Source organism: Belonocnema kinseyi, chromosome 5, assembly GCF_010883055.1.
Source record: "Belonocnema kinseyi isolate 2016_QV_RU_SX_M_011 chromosome 5, B_treatae_v1, whole genome shotgun sequence".
Classification (NCBI taxonomy): domain Eukaryota; kingdom Metazoa; phylum Arthropoda; class Insecta; order Hymenoptera; family Cynipidae; genus Belonocnema; species Belonocnema kinseyi.
In genome coordinates, this window is record NC_046661.1 from 61113545 (window position 1) to 61133975 (window position 20431).

General features: G+C 31.7%; 1 protein-coding gene across 1 annotated transcript in view; it reads right to left on the reverse strand.

Moving 5' to 3' along the window:
• The window catches only part of LOC117173681 (eukaryotic translation initiation factor 4 gamma 2-like), a 160009-nt gene that overhangs the window by 29092 nt on the left and 110486 nt on the right, over positions 1-20431 (reverse strand). Inside the window, exons 5-8 of the mRNA XM_033362321.1 lie at positions 18259-18412; positions 17926-18079; positions 10858-11013; positions 7567-7872 (exon numbers count right to left, since the gene is read on the reverse strand). Coding sequence (XP_033218212.1) covers positions 7567-7872; positions 10858-11013; positions 17926-18079; positions 18259-18412 — 770 coding nt within the window. The remainder of the gene's footprint in view (positions 1-7566; positions 7873-10857; positions 11014-17925; positions 18080-18258; positions 18413-20431) is intronic.

The window sequence follows — 20431 nt, forward strand, 5'->3', positions numbered from 1 at the left end:
TCATTCGTGAGAGTGTAATGTAATCGTTAAAATTTTCGATCTATGGTTTTTAACGGATCTTCACGTTTCGGCACGCACAGAATACGTAAATCATAAAATTTTGCCAGTATCTGTCTGTCTGTAAGTCTGTATTTCTGTATGTCTGAATGTATAGTTACATGAATGTTGTAGCCCCGCTAACTTTTGAAGGATTTGTCCAATCGAGTCCGCATTTCATACACTTCTGAAGGTCCACAAAATGAAGGTTAAGTTCGTTGATCAGATATTTCCAACAAAAATTAAAAAATTAAGAGCATTTTTAAATTTCAAACATTTTTTCTACAAATTTTATAAATTTTTTCAAAGTTTCTTATAGATGGGTAAAAGACTTGCAAGTTATCCAAATCAAATTTTTTTTATTTTTTTATTTTTATTTTATATTTTTATTTATTATTTAAATTATAAAAGTTTTGTACTTTTGAAAATCTTGAAAATGTTCAGAAAAAGAGAAACAAATATTTTTCTACATGATTAGAAAATTTCATTTGAAATCATCATTAGATATCAAATATATTTACAAACTATGTCAGTTCAATTTTTCGATCAGACAAAAAATCCAAAAGTTTGAGCTCATTCAAAATTTGAATTAAATTTTTTTATGAGTTTTAGAAATTTTTGTTAAATTTTTTGGTAGGCGTCAAAAGGACTTGCAAATCATCCTGATGATATTTTTAAATTCGATAAAACTTCAAAAAGTTATATGATTTATAACATTTTGAAAATTTTCAAAGGAAAAAAAAAGTTTTTTTAATGGGTTAAAAAATATTAATGCAAATTTCTACTAGATATAAAATATATGTTTTTCGAAACTATTATCATGAAATTTCTTAATTAGACAAAAGTTCCATAAGTTAGATCATTTTCAAAAATATGCAATTTTGGTTTATTAAGAAATCCATAAGTTTAAAGCGTTGTTTTTAGTAGATTTTAATAAGATGTACAAATTATCTTGATGAAGTTTTTTAATTGGACACAAGTTATCGAGCGCGAAGCGAGAGTTTCAAAATGAGAATGTAATCGTCAAAGCCGTAGGTGCTTTGAGAACTTTCTTTAAAAACAAATAAAAAAAAATTTAAGTTACAATTGATGGTTGTAATTCCTCAGGAGTTTAAACAACAGTTTTCGATTTAATTTATAGTATTTACGATGTTTAAAAAAAATGGGTTACATTGTATGCATTAAACGTGCGCATACGAGAGCCTACCTACGCAATTTCCATTTCGGGGAAGGCGTGACTCTTTGGAGGGGAAAGGAATAATGTGAGAAAGGGTTCTAAAATTTGTAGAGTGATCTAGAATTCACAGTGAAGATCCTCACAAAGTCTTTATGTAAGGTTCCCCACTTGGGTCCATTAGTATCTAAGGTCTTTTGTTTCAGGCGTCATTCACTCTACTGACACTCTTACTAATAACTATTTGCCGCCATACTTTTCTGTCCTGGCATACTTCTCGAGCTTCTTTTACAATTTTCAATAGATATATTGTGTTTACAATACGTACGCCTTTTGACTAGTGCCACATAGCCCTCTTCACCACGCCAAAGTAAAAAACTATTTGACACCTAAATAGTTTTCGGGCTAGAAAAGTATTTTGAAAACTGAAGACTTTCATAGCCAGTATGAAATCTGCAGCATGCTTATAAAAAAATTATTTCAATCATACTTTGCATGCGTGTGATTCATTGAAAGAAATAAGTTTAGGGGAAAAATATGCATATGGAATCTAAAAAGTTAAAACTTGTATAGATGCTCAATTTTAAATTAACTATGAGCGCCTTTCCCCTATGAAATACAACCGCTATGATTTCAAAATACTGTAGTTTACAGCAGACGAAATAAACAACATTACGTGCATGTGATAATGAATATTTTAATGGAAAAACAACCCGTCACACTTTGCATGTGTGTCACTTATTTGAGGGGTCACGGGGGTCACATCCAGAATTGTCAATATTACGTGAATTCGATTCGAAACTGAAAATTTCAGTTTACAGTCATAAAATACGATTAAATAATTACTTTTTAAATATTAACCCATAACTCTGTTTTATAGATTGCCAAAAAAACTATAATTAAAGAATGGGGTTTTGAAAGTTTTTGTCTCTTAATTATAATTTTTTTGCCTGTTTTTAAAAACCAAATTGTTTCTAATACATAATGCTTAACTTTTTGTTTATAATTAGATGTTTAAATAACTCTTTTGACAATTTATTATTGTTTTTTGAAAGGTCTCAGAATAGTATTAGAATTTCGCGGCTTATTCCGAATTTTTCAACTTTTCAGTTAGAGTGAGGCAATAATAATGTTAATTTCACATAAGTAATGGTTCAAATCATTGCAATTTTGTTGCAAAACTTTTTAATTAAAGTCAGGTAATAATTGATGCAAGTGCACGGACATAATTGTTTTAACAATTAATTATTTGTTATAGCTATTTTCTCTTAGTATAATGCTGATAAGCACCATATAGTAAATGTGAAGAATGTTTCAAATGTCTGTTTTACTTCATAAAAATATATTTACAAAAAAGAAAAAAATGCTTTAAAAAATGTTTCTCTCTGACGTTTATTTATCATTTTTTTATAATTAAACCCCTAATCAAAGTTACAAATTTCAGGAAAAAATAGATAAATGAAGCTTTTTCTGAAATTTGTATATTTTTGTTCACTGCTTACTTAGTAGTGTAATAATTAATGCGAGTGAATAAATATCATGTTTTAAACTATTATTTATAACTATGTTCTCTTGAATAATTGCTAGAAACTCGCTGTTTTTGTATAAGATTAAATAAGTATAAACAACAATAAATTGTTTAAAGAAAACTTAGTTATAAAAAATAATAATTTGTCTAGATAATTATGTGTGCTAAATTTCAATTATTATTAACTAACTCTAAGTGAAAAGTTGACATTATGGTAATTATTACCTCACTCTTATTGAAAAAATGTCACAAAAAACTGCGACTCTCTAGCATTATTAAAAGATATATTATTATGAAAAGTAATAAATGGTTTGAAAAATTATCTCTGTCAAGTTTAATTGATTATTTCCTAGCTATAACTGAAAAGTTACAAAAATCGAAAAAAACGAGACTTCGTAACTGTATTCTAAGAGAAAATTACTAATAACAATAACAAAGGGTTTGAACAATTTACTTCGACATTTGCTTATTAGTAGAAAGTAGTATCTTATATATTAGAAACAATATATAAATATGTTGGAAAAAACACAAAAAATAATAATTACTGACAAAAACTCGAGAAACACCATTTTTCACTTATAGTGTCTTTACGAGACGCTACAAAATAGGCTTACGGGGACGAAATTAAAAAAATAATTTTTAATTGTTATTTAATGGCTAATTGGAATAAGAAATGACGAGACTACTCAATATACCTAACATTGACTATTCTGTCCAAAATTTACAAAAGCGTCTTTTTTGTGAGATATACGATTTAACTTTTTGGGGCTTCCAAAACATGTAAATAACACTTTCTTTGTTAAAAAAAAATTCATGAATTTTTTTGTAAATTCGAACAAATTTGGAAGCGATATGCATGAATATTCAAAGAAAAAAAAATTTATCAGTGCATGATGGCACCACCCTACGTGACACCCTTCATCTGATAAATTCCATATTCCTGATTATTCATGAAATTTGAAATCCAGAAAATAAAACAGTTTGCCAAAAATTTCGAATTTCTCGATCTATTTATGAAAAAAGATTACCGTGAATAACTTGAAAATTTTGGCTTTTAGGGAAGCGTAAATATCTAGCAAATACATTGTTTATGAGGTTGTAAATAAATAATGGCTCGACATACCAGAAAATATTACGAAAGTGAAAATTTTCACCTTTTTATCTCCTCAATTATCCAATAAAAAAGTTGTCACAATTTTCCGTCCTAAACGCATGAGTACTGTGTACCCTCCTATTATTTCTTGCATATATTAAATAATAAAACAATATTTTAATTATTTACAATATTCATACAGTTGAATATCAGTTATTTACTTATATAAATATATTTATAATTTAAAAAACGCATAGACGAGATAGCAAAACATTAAAATTTTGTATTCTGATGTAACGAAATTTGAATATAACGCCAAATTATCTAAAATGGAGTTGAGATTGTAGGTTATGTTCACTTTCAATGGAATTGTACATGAGAAAAGTTCTAAATCCAAAAGTCTAACTCTAGCGCCACCTGTCGCCTGAATTAAAAAAATACAGTTACTGACACAGCAGGTGTTACCGATAAAGTAGAACATATTTACCATCAATTACTATTTTTATAAAAAAAAATTCTTTCCCAACTCCACGCAAGGATGTACACCTTCCTTTTGCGTTAATTAATACATTCCCCAAAATTTTTCCGCTTTTTTTTTTAACTTTTATTTTTACATATGTGAAAAAAATTCGATCTTGGGACTGGCTTGATCGGTTGATTTGAGTGTCACATGCCCTTAAAGAAAAATTAATATAACACATGATCATTTTATATTTTCAAAACTATTTTTTTTCACTTATAACTTTCAGGAATTTTCCCATTTTTGAGATTTTCAAACTGCTATTATCGAACACGGAAATTGTATGTAACACAAATACAACTATGTCTTACAACTTTAATTTAAATTAAATAAGGTTCTCATAACAAAATTTTTAACTTTTTCAAAATCTATTTAAAAATTTTTTATTCTTACCACCAAAAACATACCGACGCAATTAACTTATAATTTTTAAAAAAGTTTCATGAGTGATTTAATTTGTGTGTCAGCCTAAAGTTAGTAGTTTATCAAAGTTGCAAATTCCTATCTACATTTGCATAAATAAAATTGATGCTGTGCACCAATGTTTTGCATTTTATAAATATTATTGAATTTAAAAATAATTGTTAGCAGCGAAGAGAACCAACTTCATACCATGTCAACTTGTCGATTATTATATTTAATAAGATACTCATGCAGTAAGAAGTAAATTAATTTAGAGCAATATATTAATTTTCATAGCATGTGTGTCTATTGTATCGAGTCTACAGTCCTTATAGTTGAAAAAACTAATATAATTCTTCGCTCGTTTTTTCGTCTCAAGAACATGAACATTATTTCAATTAAAATAGTAGTCAAAATTAATATATGAATTTACTTGGATCAGGAAACATTTTGTTAGTTTTAGTTACTTATCATGAGAATATAATATTCTTAATTCAATATTTTATTGAACGTCACGCAAATAATTATAATGGAAAAAAACTCAATAGTTTTTTGCTTAGAGTAAATATATTCTTGATTCAAATCCTTGTCCTGATTCCATTATTTTCTTTATTCAAGAAAATCGGTCCCTTGTGAAAAGAAAATACTTCTTTCCAGTAAAATCAGCCAAGTAAATTAGCCTACTTGATTTAATGCACTTTTTTTCAATGTAGCTTAACTAATTATTATTTCAATACTGACTCACCTTACACTCGATAAAATTGAATAAGAGATTCGAAATTAGGAATTCGGAAAACTATTATAATATACATTTCCTGATCTTTTCGTTTGTTTTTTTTCAATTTGGATAATGTATTATATTTGCTATTTTAAGGTTTGAACATTTTATGCCATATTTAAAACCAGAAGCCTATATAAAGTTTCTCAAATCAATTTCATAAAACCGTAGTCATATTTAGAATGTGCCCGTTGCCATATTGTGTCCGCCGTTTTTAATTTTGAACGTTGGACAACAGATTTGGAATCAGAGACCCAAAAAGTATTTACAAAATAAATTTCATGTAAATCGGAGCATATTTCGACTTTTGATCACCTTTTTGCACCATCCGGAATACCGTGAGAAGTATCGAGACCCCATAAGGGAGTTGCCACAACATTTATACCCGGGATATTTCGTTAAAATGATTTTTTTGTGTAATCGGTGCTATCAGAGATGCGAAGACATAGCTGATTCGTAACCACAAAGTCATACCCATATGCCAAAAATATGCCAAAGTACTTGCGAAATGGATGCAGAGAGCTATGACTCATGGGTAGCTGCGTGTCCTCAACACTCACGAGGGTTTCGCCCCCCGTCTTACGTTCATTAGGCGTGACCATAGGTATGATTTACCGCAATTCTACTAGGAGCCAGCGTTCCTAGCGTCAGAATCCAAAATATATACAATGAATTATTAAGGAATCTGATGCTTCATCTTCAAAAAAATTAAGGATAATGACGAACCTCAAACTTTTCACTCACAGAAATTGAACCGGACCAGTAATAAACCTATTTACCCAATTTGTATTTTTATTTACATCTTAAAGGATAAAGTATTATGGTTAATGGACATTGTGGCGTGCACATCAGGTCCTCCTATTGGGTACGGACATGACCTTGAAATTAGCAGATATGACAGCGCCCGCGGCGGCCACAGCCTGAAATTCCCAGTGGTTAGAAATTTGAAATTCACACAAGTTAGCACGTGTGAATTGTTTTTAAATATAATAAATAAATAGATGATTGCTAAATAATTTAGTGAAAAAATTGTCTTTTCATTCAAGCCAAACCCGTTCTAGCTTCGTTGTTGGTTATGAACATAACCATAAAAATTGCCGGTAGAACATCAACAAGCGTATTGATGATGTATATTTTAATTAGAACAGGATTTTAAGCTATAAGTTATTATATCGATTTTCATCATGAAACATTGAATAGGGAAAAAAGTTTAGTATTAATTCATGTGGTACGGGTGCAGAAGTGAAAGTTAAGGGAATAAGCCAAATTCAGTGCAGCGTTATCAGATTAACGTCTGTTAGTTCTCCCCAATACGACGTTAAATTACAGGTGTTTATTAAATAACAAATATATTGTTATAAAAAGAAAAGCATTAAAGCGATTTATAATTATAAATTTCCTAACATTTTATGCTAAAAATATTTATAAATTATAAATGAGATACGGGACACTCACTATGAAAAATTCAAATGAATACTGAGATGTAGGTTTGCTTAAAATGTTCCTTTTGATAATTATTGCTATTTTGTAAATTTACTATTATAGATAGTTTGTCTTTTTAGGGTTTCAGTAAACATTTACACTAACTTTGTGAACTTAAAAATCAAAATGTATCACAGACATCTTAAGAGATGAAAATACCAATCGTATTTTTATCCGAAATTGTGTAATTTGCACACTAGAATATCCCTATGTTTGGAATAGAGCAAATTAAGAACATTGATTGATTAATTTTCAATTATTTCAACAAATTTAATTTGCTCAAATAATTTTTCTTTCGAAATTTCGTTTTTTTTTCTAAAAATTATTACTATTAGTATAATTAAATATTTATTAACATTGATTTATTAATTTTTAATTACTTAGACACAAAATATACTTTATAAAATTAAAATAAAATATACCCTTTTACGTACGGCCTTTTCCGTGGCCGTACCCAATACTCTTAAAAAGCGACGCGGTAACGCTCCCGCCTACCTTATATTGTCGACAGGTTTTAATGCATATAATAAATCGTATATAGACATAGTAGTACCTGAAATAAAGCTTCTCCTTTTCCAGGATACGCGTCGTTAACATCCTCTCTCCACTTCAAGAAGGCCTCATCGTCGATTATGGAAAACTCGTAGAGTGCATTGAACCATCGCAATAACATACCCTTCGGGAAATTCAACGACAAACAAAACACTTGTAGCGAATGTATGGCTGTAAGCTGAGACTCAAGCGTAGGAAGAAGAGTGTTCAGCATTCGCTGATATTTTTGCAAAAGACTACGCTCCTTCTCTTGTAGAGTTTTGTCGGGAACAACAGTTGGGTCGCCACCAGAAGGAAGCGTCGATTCCTAGAACATAGCATTTATTAATTTAATATATTCTACATTATTTTGAAATCAATATCATTCAAATTCTAAACTTTTATTTTTAAAAACAATCAGCTATAATGTTAATGCAAAAATAAAATTTCGTAAACTCTATTGTCATTAATTGGCCACTGCTGTAAGCGATTGCCTTAGACATTTTACTGCAAAGTTCGAAAAACAGTGCCAAAACAGCAATTGTTTGACATTTTTCTAATTTTTAAACATTGTTAAAGCATTATTTTTTTGTTTTTAATTAGGAACTCGGTCACTAGTTCAATATGACAATGGGTTATCTTAGTGCAACCCGTGCTGAATCTCAGTTATCAGGTCAAAGTGGCGATTACCTTTTGAACTCTTCGCAACTATCGACTTAATGGGCAAATTTTGCATAGAAATGAAGAGCGCAAAATTTTAATTATTATGAAACGCGGTTGTTACGGCTCCAATGGTGCAAACAAGTTGTTGATCGCTTTAAAAAAAATGTCGCGCGGCGCATCAAGACGTTATTGCAATGTTATGTAATGTTTTTGTAATTGCTACTGAATTTTATTCAATCAATCAATTTCAATTAATCAATTAAATTAAATTCTTAATATCGTAAATTGAATTATTACAGATTAAATTAACTATTAGTTATTTATATTTATTGAATTATAATTACTATTAATTGCATTATTAATTCAATTAATAATTAAAATTAATTAAGTGAATTAAATTCCAATTACACCAGCACACAAAAAGTGGTCTGTCCGACAAACTGCACTAGCATATCTATATGTTTTTGGCGTCGCTGAATTCGAATCCGGTGTCCAAATAACCAAGTTGGCTCGTATTTTTCTAAAAAACGAAAAAATAGACGTAAATTCGACAAAATCAACGATTTTTCAGGTATATTTTAGCAAAAAAAAAAATATTTTCTCGCCCGGTGGACTTAACCAACATATTTATATGCCTTTTGGGTCGCTGACAGAAGGGTTCACTACAAATAATAAATACACCCCAAATAATAAAATACTAAATCACCCCAAAGGGAACAGAATTTACTACGTCCACGTCGTTGTTCCTGGGTAACGCTAAAAGTAAATAAAACTTATTTACAAAAAATCCTACTATTGCCATGCAAGGAGACTAACGCAAATTAAAAACCCTGAAACGTGAGACGCAAAGGGAATCTACAGTGAACGACAATCCCAGTCGAGGAAGGTGAAGGTTTAAAGATTTTCGTCGATCTTGTCTAATTTTGCGTTTTTCGATAAAATATGAGCCAACTGGGTTATTTGTACCCCAGATTCCGAATAAGTGACCCCACAAACATAAGGATATACTGGATACGTCCACCGGGGATAAAGATATATTTTTTTTGCAAAAATATGAACGAAAAACCGCTGTTTTTGTCGATTTTACCTCTATTTTTGCATTTTTCGATCAATTATGAGTCAACTGGGTTAATTCGACCCTGGATTCAGATTGAAAGACCCCAAAAACATAAGGATATGCTGATTTAGACCACCGGGCATGAAAAATTTTTTTGTTGCAAAAGTATAAAAGAAAAATCGCTGTATTCACCGATTTTACGTCTATTTTTGCGATTTTCGAAAAGTATGAGCCAAATTGGTTATTTGGGCCTCAGATTCAAATTTAGCGCCCCAAAAGACATAAATATGTTGCTTAAGTCCAACAGGCGAGAAATTTTTTTTTTTGCAAAAATATACCTGAAAAATCGCTGCTTTTGTCGATTTTACGTCTATTTTTTCGTTTTTCAGAAAAATACGACCCAACTTGGTTATTTAGACACGGGTTCGAATTCAGCGACCCCAAAAACATATAGATATGCTAGTATAGTCTGTCGGACAGACCACTTTTTTTTGTACCGGTGTTATTATTAAATTTTAATTATTAAATAAAAACTTATAGGGAATTTAGAGCTCATTTAGGGAAGATTTATTGCCCTATAGCCCAATTTGATGCCCCGCATTTAAAAACAAACCTTTGATCGTGCTAGCTTTACGATAAGCTAGCAGGGCCACAAATACAAGAAAATGACTTCGGCAATATTTCTTTTCATAATAATTAAGGGCTCACTTAATGCCCTATTGCCAAATTTGATGCTCCGCATTTTTTGTTGAGCCTGTGGTCCTGTTAGCTTAACGTTAAGCTAGCAGGACCACACATAGAAAAAAATTACTTGGGCAATTATTCTTTGCACAGTCATTTCCGGCTCATTTAGGTTTTATTTAATGCCATATTGCCACATTTGATGCTCTGCATTTTTAACAAACCTGTGGTCCTGATAGTTTTACATTAAGCTAGCAGGATCACAGGTATAAAAAAAATTCGGAGCATCAAATTCGGCAATAGGGCATTAAATTAGCCCTAAATGAATCTTAAATTCCCTATAGGTTAAAATTTAATCATTGAAACTCAACAATAATTGGACTTTAATTAAATCACTTAATTATTAAGTTTAATTATTAATTTAATTATAAATGCAATTAATAGTATTTATAATTCAATAAATGTAAATAATTAATAATTAATTTTATCTGTAATAATTCAATTTATGAGATTAAGAATTTAATTTAATTTAATTGATTAATAGAAATTAATTAATTGAATACAAATCAGTAACTGGAATGTTCAATAATTGTAATAAAGGTTTCAAAATTTATGAGGGTTTCAAAATTCAATCAAGTTTAATAAAGACGTCATGAAAATTCCGAATGAACGTTTTTTTCCTCATAAATATTCAACCGAATCTTGTCGAAAACGATACTTAAATGCTACAGGCATAGGTGAGAAAGAGCGAGAAAAAATATGTTTTCGTTCCGTTTTTCTCTATTCAATGGCTCGTGGTGTCGATACGTGTCATCGTCTTACTGCGCCGTATGACATTTTTTAAAGCGAGCAACAACTTTTTTGCACCATCGGGGCCGTGACAACCGCATTTCATAATGATTGAAATTTTACGCTCTTCATTTCAATGCAAAATTCGTCCATTAACTCGATAGTTGCGAAGAGTTCAAAAGGTAGTAAAAGGTAGTCACCACTTTGACCTGACAACTGAGATTCAGCACGGGTAACACTAAGATAACCCATTGCCATATTCAACCAGTACTCGAGTTCCTAATTGAAAACAAAATATAATGCTTTAACAATATGTTTGCAAATTTTAAAAAATGTCATTAACAATTGCTGTTTTGGCATTGTTTTTCGAACTTTGAACTAAAATGACTAAGGCAACCGCTTACAGCAGTGGCCAATCAATGACAATACAGTTTACAAAATTTGATTTTAGCATTAACATTATACATGTCGAATTTTGCAGCTGGGTCTCGGACTATATGAGAAATCATTGAGCTCAGGAATTAAAAGCACCGAAGGGCGGTAGAATGTTGTATTCTCGTGCTTGTGAAGACCGATACCTACAAGCATATACTTGTTTATAACTGTAGTATTATGCGTGTGCGGTTGGGTAAGAACAAGAAAAATCGTGCATATGCGTGTGCGGTAGAGGAGTGGGTATTTTTTGTACGTAAAGGGTATGAAGTTAGTTCGTGTTTTGATAGAAGACAGTGACGAAGATTAAGTGAATATCGTGTATTATTATAGCCATGATATTTGCAACAATAACCGGACCAATACTAGACATGACATGAACATTTTATGCGAATTGCGTTAATTAATGAATGAAGTCGACAAATTTGTCCTTGATCGTGGTTTTCGAGATCAAAAATACATACTAAGTTCAAGGAATTTTACCGCATTGATGCCAGTGTTGAAGGGTGAACTTGTACTTGATCGAAATGGTAACTGAAAATAGGTTTATCAATTTCTAATTTAAAAACGGGACCCCAAATATTTTAATCCTCTAGGTGCATTCACGAAATATTAGTGCTGAAACTTTCAGTAAATTGTTTACACAAAACAGTATAAATCCAGTGATAGAGGAAGACAGTAACGGAGATTAAATGTATAGCGTATTAGAGTAAGGTGTATTGTGCAATTCATTCGAAGAGATGAGAATAACAACTGCATAAAGACCATATGAAGTTGGCACTTTGTTACATTTAAAATAACATATTCGAGGTGTCAACTTCAAATGGTCATTATGTAGTTGTCATCCTCATGTCTTCACACTTACTTTATTGATTTATAAGCTAAAAATAAGTTGCCCCCCCCCATTTTTATGGAATTACATACATGTTAGGAGCCATAATTTTTTATTTACTTTTTACCTATCAAGTAATGATTTGATCTTAACCCCAAAAATACATGTTCTTGTCTTGGATATGAGTATATTGCAGAAAAAATGGTGCTGTAGCCATAAAAAATTCATGACAAACAAAATGGTTAAAAAATTATAATAATGTTGTTAGCCCCTTCTCGTAGACGAAATGGATTGCTATTGTTTTATAGTCGCCTTACTAACCTGTACAAAATGTATTTCAGTGTCAAAATCGGTTGACCCAATTTTGAGAAATTCGAATTTTGTGGTAATTAGTTATCTACCGGTAGGAACTTACCCCTAAAATATAAACCAAAACAAGCAGGGTCACTTCACCCATGCTTATCCGGTTAGGGCCTTCGCAATCCTATTATTTCAAAATTGGGTTCATTACAAATTTATTTGGAAATAAAAGATTTATCAATCTAAATACCTATAATAAATTCTCACTTTACTAAATTTTCCAAATCGGAACTTTCAATAAATTTTACAAAAATTGGATTCATTTGTACATTTATTGCGAAATTCTAACATGATGTAGAGAAATAAATTTTAAAATTACTCTTTTTACAAAATTTTAAATTATAATATCACAAAAATGGAATATTTGAACATTTATATATAACTCCTCAATTTATGACGTAGCCATATCAATAAATTTCGAAATGCCCACTTTACTAAATTTGCAATTATAATATTCCTCCAAAAATGTATTCTTTGAAAATGTATTTATAAATTCTCAATTTATCACGTAGCCAAATCAATAAATTTCCAAATATCCATTTTGGAAATTTGAAATCATAATCTTCCAACAATGGATTTATCAAATGAATTCGAGAGAACTATAGTGAAAAATTGCAGTGACGCTAAGTGTAGCCGTGTGTGGATTCTCGCAGCACTCTCTATCGATCCTCTTAAAACTTACGAGACAGACTCCCTGGAGCGCATTGAATTGCTCGTAAATAATGACCCGTTCATTATTATGAGATACAGACCAGTGACAAAAACTGAAATCAGGAAGATATGGCTTGATTCAATTGTAATTAGCATAACTAATTTATTGACATAATTTGAAGAAATTGAAAAGCAGATTAATGAAATTCAGTTGGTATTTGCAGTAATAATAGAAACATTGAACTATCTACAAAAGTGTACCCTTTGCCGAAAACTTGACATCTACTCCCTCAATCTAATAATGAGTATTCAATTAAAAAGTACTGATTAAGAAGTCGTATTAAGTTAGAATAATAAGTCTTACTACATTGATTATCAGTTTTCTAGTTAATCTTGGGAGAAAATATTACTAAAGCAGTTAGTAAACGACTTAACTTGATAAAAATGACCATTTTCATTTTGAGAACTTGTATTTCAAATAATGAACATTGAGATAAGATGAAGATGTTCACATTTAATTCGAACAAAAATGAGGTTAAAGGTTTGAGTGGTAAATACTTTATCCATATAAAAACCGGCAAAATTATTACAATCAATGTTTATACACATGTAACAGCATTATTCACTGTTTTATCTGACTCGAACTTTTTGATTTATTCGTAAAAAACAACATTAAAAAAAACACACACAATAAAATATTGGACTCGGAAACTCGATCGATTTATACTTATAACTTTTTTTCTATAAAAAGAACGTTGCTGTTTGAAAGCCGTACAAGATTATCGCAATAACTTTTTGATTTTTTTCGAAACATCGACAAGACAATATTGGTCCCACAAAAAGTAATGAAAAATCGAAAATTCTACTTTGCGGTAAAACTATCCAAGATACGAAAAGAAAAATGAATCAGGTAAAATTGTGAAACATAAAAAGATGTAAAAGATAAAAGTTGTTCATAAAAAAAGAGCTACAAATATTTCATTGATTATATTTTGATAGGATGCGCAGTTTTTGTTTGAATCGTAAAAAAACTTTCTAAATAAAAAAGTGAAATTTTTGGAGAAATGACACAAGCTATGAAAAACATGAATGGGCAAAAGTTGCTCTTATAAAAATAGTGAAAACTCATACAAATTTGTTATGAATAATTTTCGGATAGGACGCGTAGTTTTTGGTTTGTTTATAAAAATTAAATTAAATTTTATTTATTGAAAACACTAAAATATTGATACATATTAAATTGTATAATAGTTTGTTCAATAAGTAAAAATTAGTGTTCAGGGAATTCCTGGACAGTCAACGTTTGGAATTTTGTCGTACAATTTTATAAAGAGTAGATGTCAACTTTGTGATATGCTAATGGCTTTTTACCAAGGAGAAAGGTGCAAAAATACATAAAAGCTTTAAAAAATATCTTAAAATTAACTATTCAGTAAAACAATTCAAGTCAACAATCTGGCACTGGACTGCGAGCTATTCATATATGATGAAGGATCTTATTCTATGCGCTTTTATAATGTACCTAAATAGATTATTTAGATGAGTAATGCTTCCAATATCTAACAAACGCTCTAATGAGTATTGATTATTTTCAGAGATGATCAGATATCTTTGAGTGTAAAAAGTTTTTAGGTCGTTATAAATTGGACATTTAAGTAATATATGGGCTAAATCCTCATATTCCATTTTATTACATAGACTGCAGATTTGGTTAGCATCGATGACGTATGAGAGATCATTAAAATACAGCCTAGTTTCAGATTGACGAGAGACTCTTAATTGACTAACAATTCGTATTTTAGTTAGACTTATTTTACATTGAAGATACGCTTCTGCAGAACCCAGGTGGCTTAGATTTCTGAACATCGTATTATAATTTGAGTTTATAACTCTATCTATAGCTTTGCAAAAAAGATTATTTGACCATTTACTGAGGATGTTAGTTCTTACCGCTGAAACCACCCCTGGGTTGGTCCACGGTCCAGACCACGCATCCCTCTCGCCTACTGATTTGAGCAAGGATCTCAACTGGGTAGCCCAGTTGAACTCCAAGCTTAAATTACCCTCTTGGTTAAACTCACATAGCCTTCTAGAACATATTTTGGGCAATCTCTATTCTTCCATACTTGTAAGGGAGATCCAGCAATTGTACGCCCTTGAAAATGCTTTGAAGCTACTTTGATCGATCCCTGTTTCCACCCTTATGAAGTGACTGGGAGTGTCTCTAGGCCAATAAAACAGGCGTTAAAAAATCTATTCTGAACAACGTTGATATCCAGATATTGCAGGCCCCAGACTTCTGCCCCGTGCAGAGCAGTAGCATCCAAAATTCCACTCAAAAGGGTACTAGCCGCTTCCGATGAATAAACTTTACTTTTATTTAGGATACCACACATTCTGTATGCAGCGAGAGAACCTTTCTTAATGAAGTGATCTTTAGCTTTTTTGAATTTTCCCGAAGCCGAAAAGGGAACTCCAAGATAAATATAGGAATCTAACAAATCAAGCGTGTCGATATTATTCCATTTTAGTCTTTTTTGGATTAAGTTGGAGACCATTTATGACACAGTATTCTTCCAGGATTTTTAATTTGTCCCCGATATTATGCCATGACGTAGCAAAAATTACAGTATTGTCCGCAAACAGGAGCATAATCAGTGATGGAGCAGCGGACAGTCCTACTCCTCTCGCTCCCTTCTTAATAAAAAATTCAATTATATCAGCTATATACATAATGAAAGAAAGTCGATAGAGACTGTAACCCTGCAGGACTCCCTGAGTCACTTTAACTCTCTCTGAGTGAGATCTACCACATTTGACCTTCAACTTGGCGTTTCCATACAGAGAAAGGAGGATTCTTATAAACTTACCACTAACACCTAAGTCACGAAGCTTGTTCCGAAGTTTCTCGTGACTGACGGAGTCGAAAGCTCTACTAAAATCCACGAAAATAACAAACAGGGGGTCTTTTTTACCAGATCTAAAAGTATGCCTTGCACCGAGTATAAAGTAAATAAGTGATCTCTGCAACCCCTGCCTTCTCTAAAGCCGGCTTGTTCCTCTGGAAGTATGTGACATGTGTTAGCCCACACCGACAATCTGGATGACAGCAGTGTTATAAATATTTTTTTTTATAGAATTAATAAGAGCAACACCTCTATAATTAATGGGATCCCTCTTATCACCCAATTTATGTAACATGAACATGCCTACCTCTGACCATTGGACAGGAACCCTCTCCTTATTCAGAACTTGATTGAAAAGATTAAACAAATAATTCTCCCATTCCGGAGTCAACCTTTTAAAGAAGTCGTTGTTCAAGCCATCAGGACCCGCAGCTTTATTTATTTTACATTGAGACATAACTAGTTGCAATTCCACCAATGAAAAACTTGTATCAAGTACAGGATCGAGCACTGCTATATATGGTAATTGCAGTCGGATACAAATCGGAGTGGAAAGAGGTGTCGATAAAAATCAAACCACTCACTGGTACTTATTACATTTATATACTCCGGCTTAGTGTCAAAAGATCTCGCTGTTTGCCAAAAATCTCTGTTCTTTTTAACATTTGTTAGTTTCAAAAGATTTTGTCTGCTATTTTCTTCCTTTGTTTCTTTAATTTTCAATCTATATGAATGACGAACTCTTAAATAGTAGTTTAACGAATCTTCAAAGAGACTACGCGAATACTGTTTATATGCCCTGGAGAAGAGTTTCTTAAGAATGGCGCACTGTGAATTGAACCAAGAATTTCCATGATCACCCGATTTAAGAATTTGAGTAGAATTCCTATGGATCAGCATACCTGCCTCATGAGCGGCTATCTTTATTGCTATTATTAAATTATGGTATAATTCTTTTGTATTATTATTGTTTATGTAAATATGTGGGCACTGTGATAATACATTAAAAAAGGTCTCCCCACCTTCATCTTTCCATTTTGTGAATGTTGACACTGAAATAGAAACAATTGTTTTCTTAGAAGTAGATTCGTCAAAAAAAGCTGGGCTAGTTTGTTTAAGTCAATTGTTATAAAAAGGTTGTTCGATTGGTTGGTCAGGTTAAAAACCCTAAAATCATCCACCAAGTTCAGGCAACTGATGCTGATACAACAGAAGTTCTCTGGCACAAAATTTGTATTCAATACAATTTCCTCATCCACGAAAATTAGAGGCAACACGAGCATTGAAATCGCCGAATAGAACAGCATTAAAATTCGACGGAAGAATCGCTGTCAAATGAATATAAAACATTCTGTAACGAGTCAACACAAAACTCAGTATCCGCAGCTGGTGAAAAATAAAAATTCCCTATATACAGTGTATAGTTACCCTCAAAAACTAGCTTATTAAATAGCCATAAGTTGCTGATTTCCGATATGCTGTGTGTGTGTGTAGGCTAAACTATTTTTAACTAAAGTAAAAAGACCCCCACTACCTCGGCCCTTGCTTTTCTCTTTTATAGCGGGGCTAAAAGAAACATAGTATTCACTCAAAAATCGAGGTAATTTCACGCATTTATTTAGCAACCAAGTTTTATCTAGACAGATCACGGAATAAGTGTTTAAACATTTAATTTGACTTTCATCTAAACTGAACAGGTTGCGAAAACTACGTATATTCCAGTAGCATGCTTCGAAAGGCTCACCAACAGATTTCACTACCCTTTGATTTTTAATAAGTCACTCAGAGGAACGATTAGGAGCTTGGCTGGACGGTGTGGTAGAAACATGCTTAGATAAGAAATTGTCCAAGTTCCCATTCTCTGAGGGGGCTTCCTTCCTTTTCCTGAATAAATCCTGCTTCCTACCTCCAACCGGAGTCACCAGAGTCCCAGATTGCGATGGCTCAGATCTCTAAGTGTTAGACACAACAGCTGTGTTTGTTTATGAATTTCGGCGACCCGATACTTACCTCCTGTGAGTCTGCATTGATAGCAAGTGAACCGGCAATGTTATTATGTACCGTTTGGAGAGACCTATCGTAGCTCATATTAATCGTCGAAGGTTTGCTGCGATTGATTATTTCTTTCTGGCTTATATTTTTCAAGTCCTCTAGAGTGAAGATGCTGTTATTAATACATAGACCTGATGAATTAATGCAGGCATTGAAACCCAGTTTCCTGAATTTAGAAGCTGCTTGTCCTAGTGCCTTACGCTTTTGGACAGATTCCGGGTCCAGAACGTGGTCCACAAAAATATTCGTACCTTAAAGTTTGGTGCGTTGCGTGCAAATTAGATTCTTTACCACTCCTGAATAAAGAGACAGTAGAACTGGTCTTCTTTGTCCATTTTGTACTGTCCGAGACGCCTAGCTCCATCGAATGCTTCAATTCCAAACGACAAGTCCATTTTTGACTGAATCAAATGTCTCACCTTATCTAACAGAAGTAAGGAGGTTTCTGTTGAATCATCATGCATGACAAAAACAATACATTGTTTTTCCTATTACGCTTGTCTAGCAGGTGGTATTGTTTACATAATTGCAGTCTGAGGTCGGCGTTCTCTAGTTCAGCACAGTAATTGAAACACTTCTAACAATAATTCAAAAGAATTTTTTGACCGAGCGAAGAGCGATTGCAAACACGACGGTCTCGCTCAACAGCTCGAGCGGAACTCCTTCGTAAAAACTAACATTCTAAATAAAAATTTTATATCTTTGAAAAATGCCACAACAGCTGAAATAAAAATTTTAAAAGTCTGAATAAAGCGCGCAGAAAGTGAGAATAATACGAACAGCGGTTTTCAAGTATGAATTGTCATGCATTGAAAAGATTATGTGAAAATTATATAAAGATTGAAGGTCTACCCTGCAATAAAAGTAGGTAGAGTCATTAACAGAATTCGGTGCTTCTTTTTAATATATGTACTTTTCCAAAACCTGGATTCGAACTTGGAAATTCACGAAGTGTTAATTACCGAACACAAAGTTGTGATAATCTGCAATTCAGTTTAGTAAGATTTTCTTACAAGATTAACTAGAAAACTGATAATTAATTTAGCAATGCTTATTATTCGAAGTTAATACGACTTCTTAATCAGTACTTTTTAATTGAATAGTCATTATTCAGATTGAGGGAGTAGATATGAAGTTTTCGGCAAAGGGCATACTTTTGTATATAATTCAATGTTTCCATTGCAACTGCAAATATTAACCGATTGTCATGAATCTTTTTTTCAATTTCTTGAAATTATGCCAATAAACTAATTCTGTTAATTAAAATTGAATCAAGCCATATCTTCCTAATTTCAGTTTTGTAACTGATTTGCATTTTATAATAAAGAAAGGGGCATTATTTACGAGCAATTCAATGCGCTCCAAGGGAGTCTGCCTCGTGAGTTTTGCGAGGGTCGATGGAGAGTGCTGCAAGAGTCCACACACGGCTACACTGAGCGTCACTGCAATTGTTCTCTATTTTACGCTCCAATTTCATTATTAAACAAAATATAAACACTTTATCAAAAAACCGGATTCGTCCAAGCCGAGAGAGTGATATTTAGATGACGTATGAAAAAAATCAGACAAGAATAGGGTGAGTAACCCAGTGAATGAACACTTAAAATCACTGATTGCAACTAGTCCATTTCACGTTATAATAATTGATTATTCTTACAAAACTTTTGAAAATAGATTCTTAAGAGTTCAAATTTCATAATCCGATAAACAAATTTTGTTTTTACCAAAAAGCTTTATAAAAAATAATTAAATAGTGCAAAACCAACGAAAACACCAGTAAATGAACACTGTGAGCCAATGAATGAACAATAGAGCACCAGTGAATGAACACTATAATCACTACAAATTAGAATTAGGATTTAGGTATAAAATTACATGGGTACATTACAAAATGAGCAATTAAATAATGTAAAATATTAGAAAGCGTTGCGAAATTGATTAAATATATTATTTCAATAAAAACCACAAGACATTTAGATATAAAGAAAGGAGGAAATACAAAAGTTGAACACAGAACTAGGTTAACTTTTCCTAATTTTGTATTCAATATTTATTTTTAAAGCATTTCTATCAGTTCTTTTAACCTTACAAAATATACAACTTTTCATTTAAAAATAATATACAACTTTTCGTTTAAAAATAGGAAACTTTTATCTAGTGACTACAATAGAAAACTGCGATTTTTAGTACACATAACATTTGCAATACAGCACCTTACTATGTTGCTTTAGGTTAAATTAGCAAATACAATTATAAATCACAGTGTTGTAAAAATGGAAATTCTGTAACATTTATAAATATATATTGTCTAGTACGCACTAGTACCTAGCACGAATTAATGTTTTTTATAGTTAAAAAACGTTTTCTAAATGCAAAAAAAGCATTAAATTTCTAACCTCAAAGTTGCCTTACCTTTAATTCAGTTCGTGCGTACTTTGTTGATGTTCTAACCAAAAAAATATAC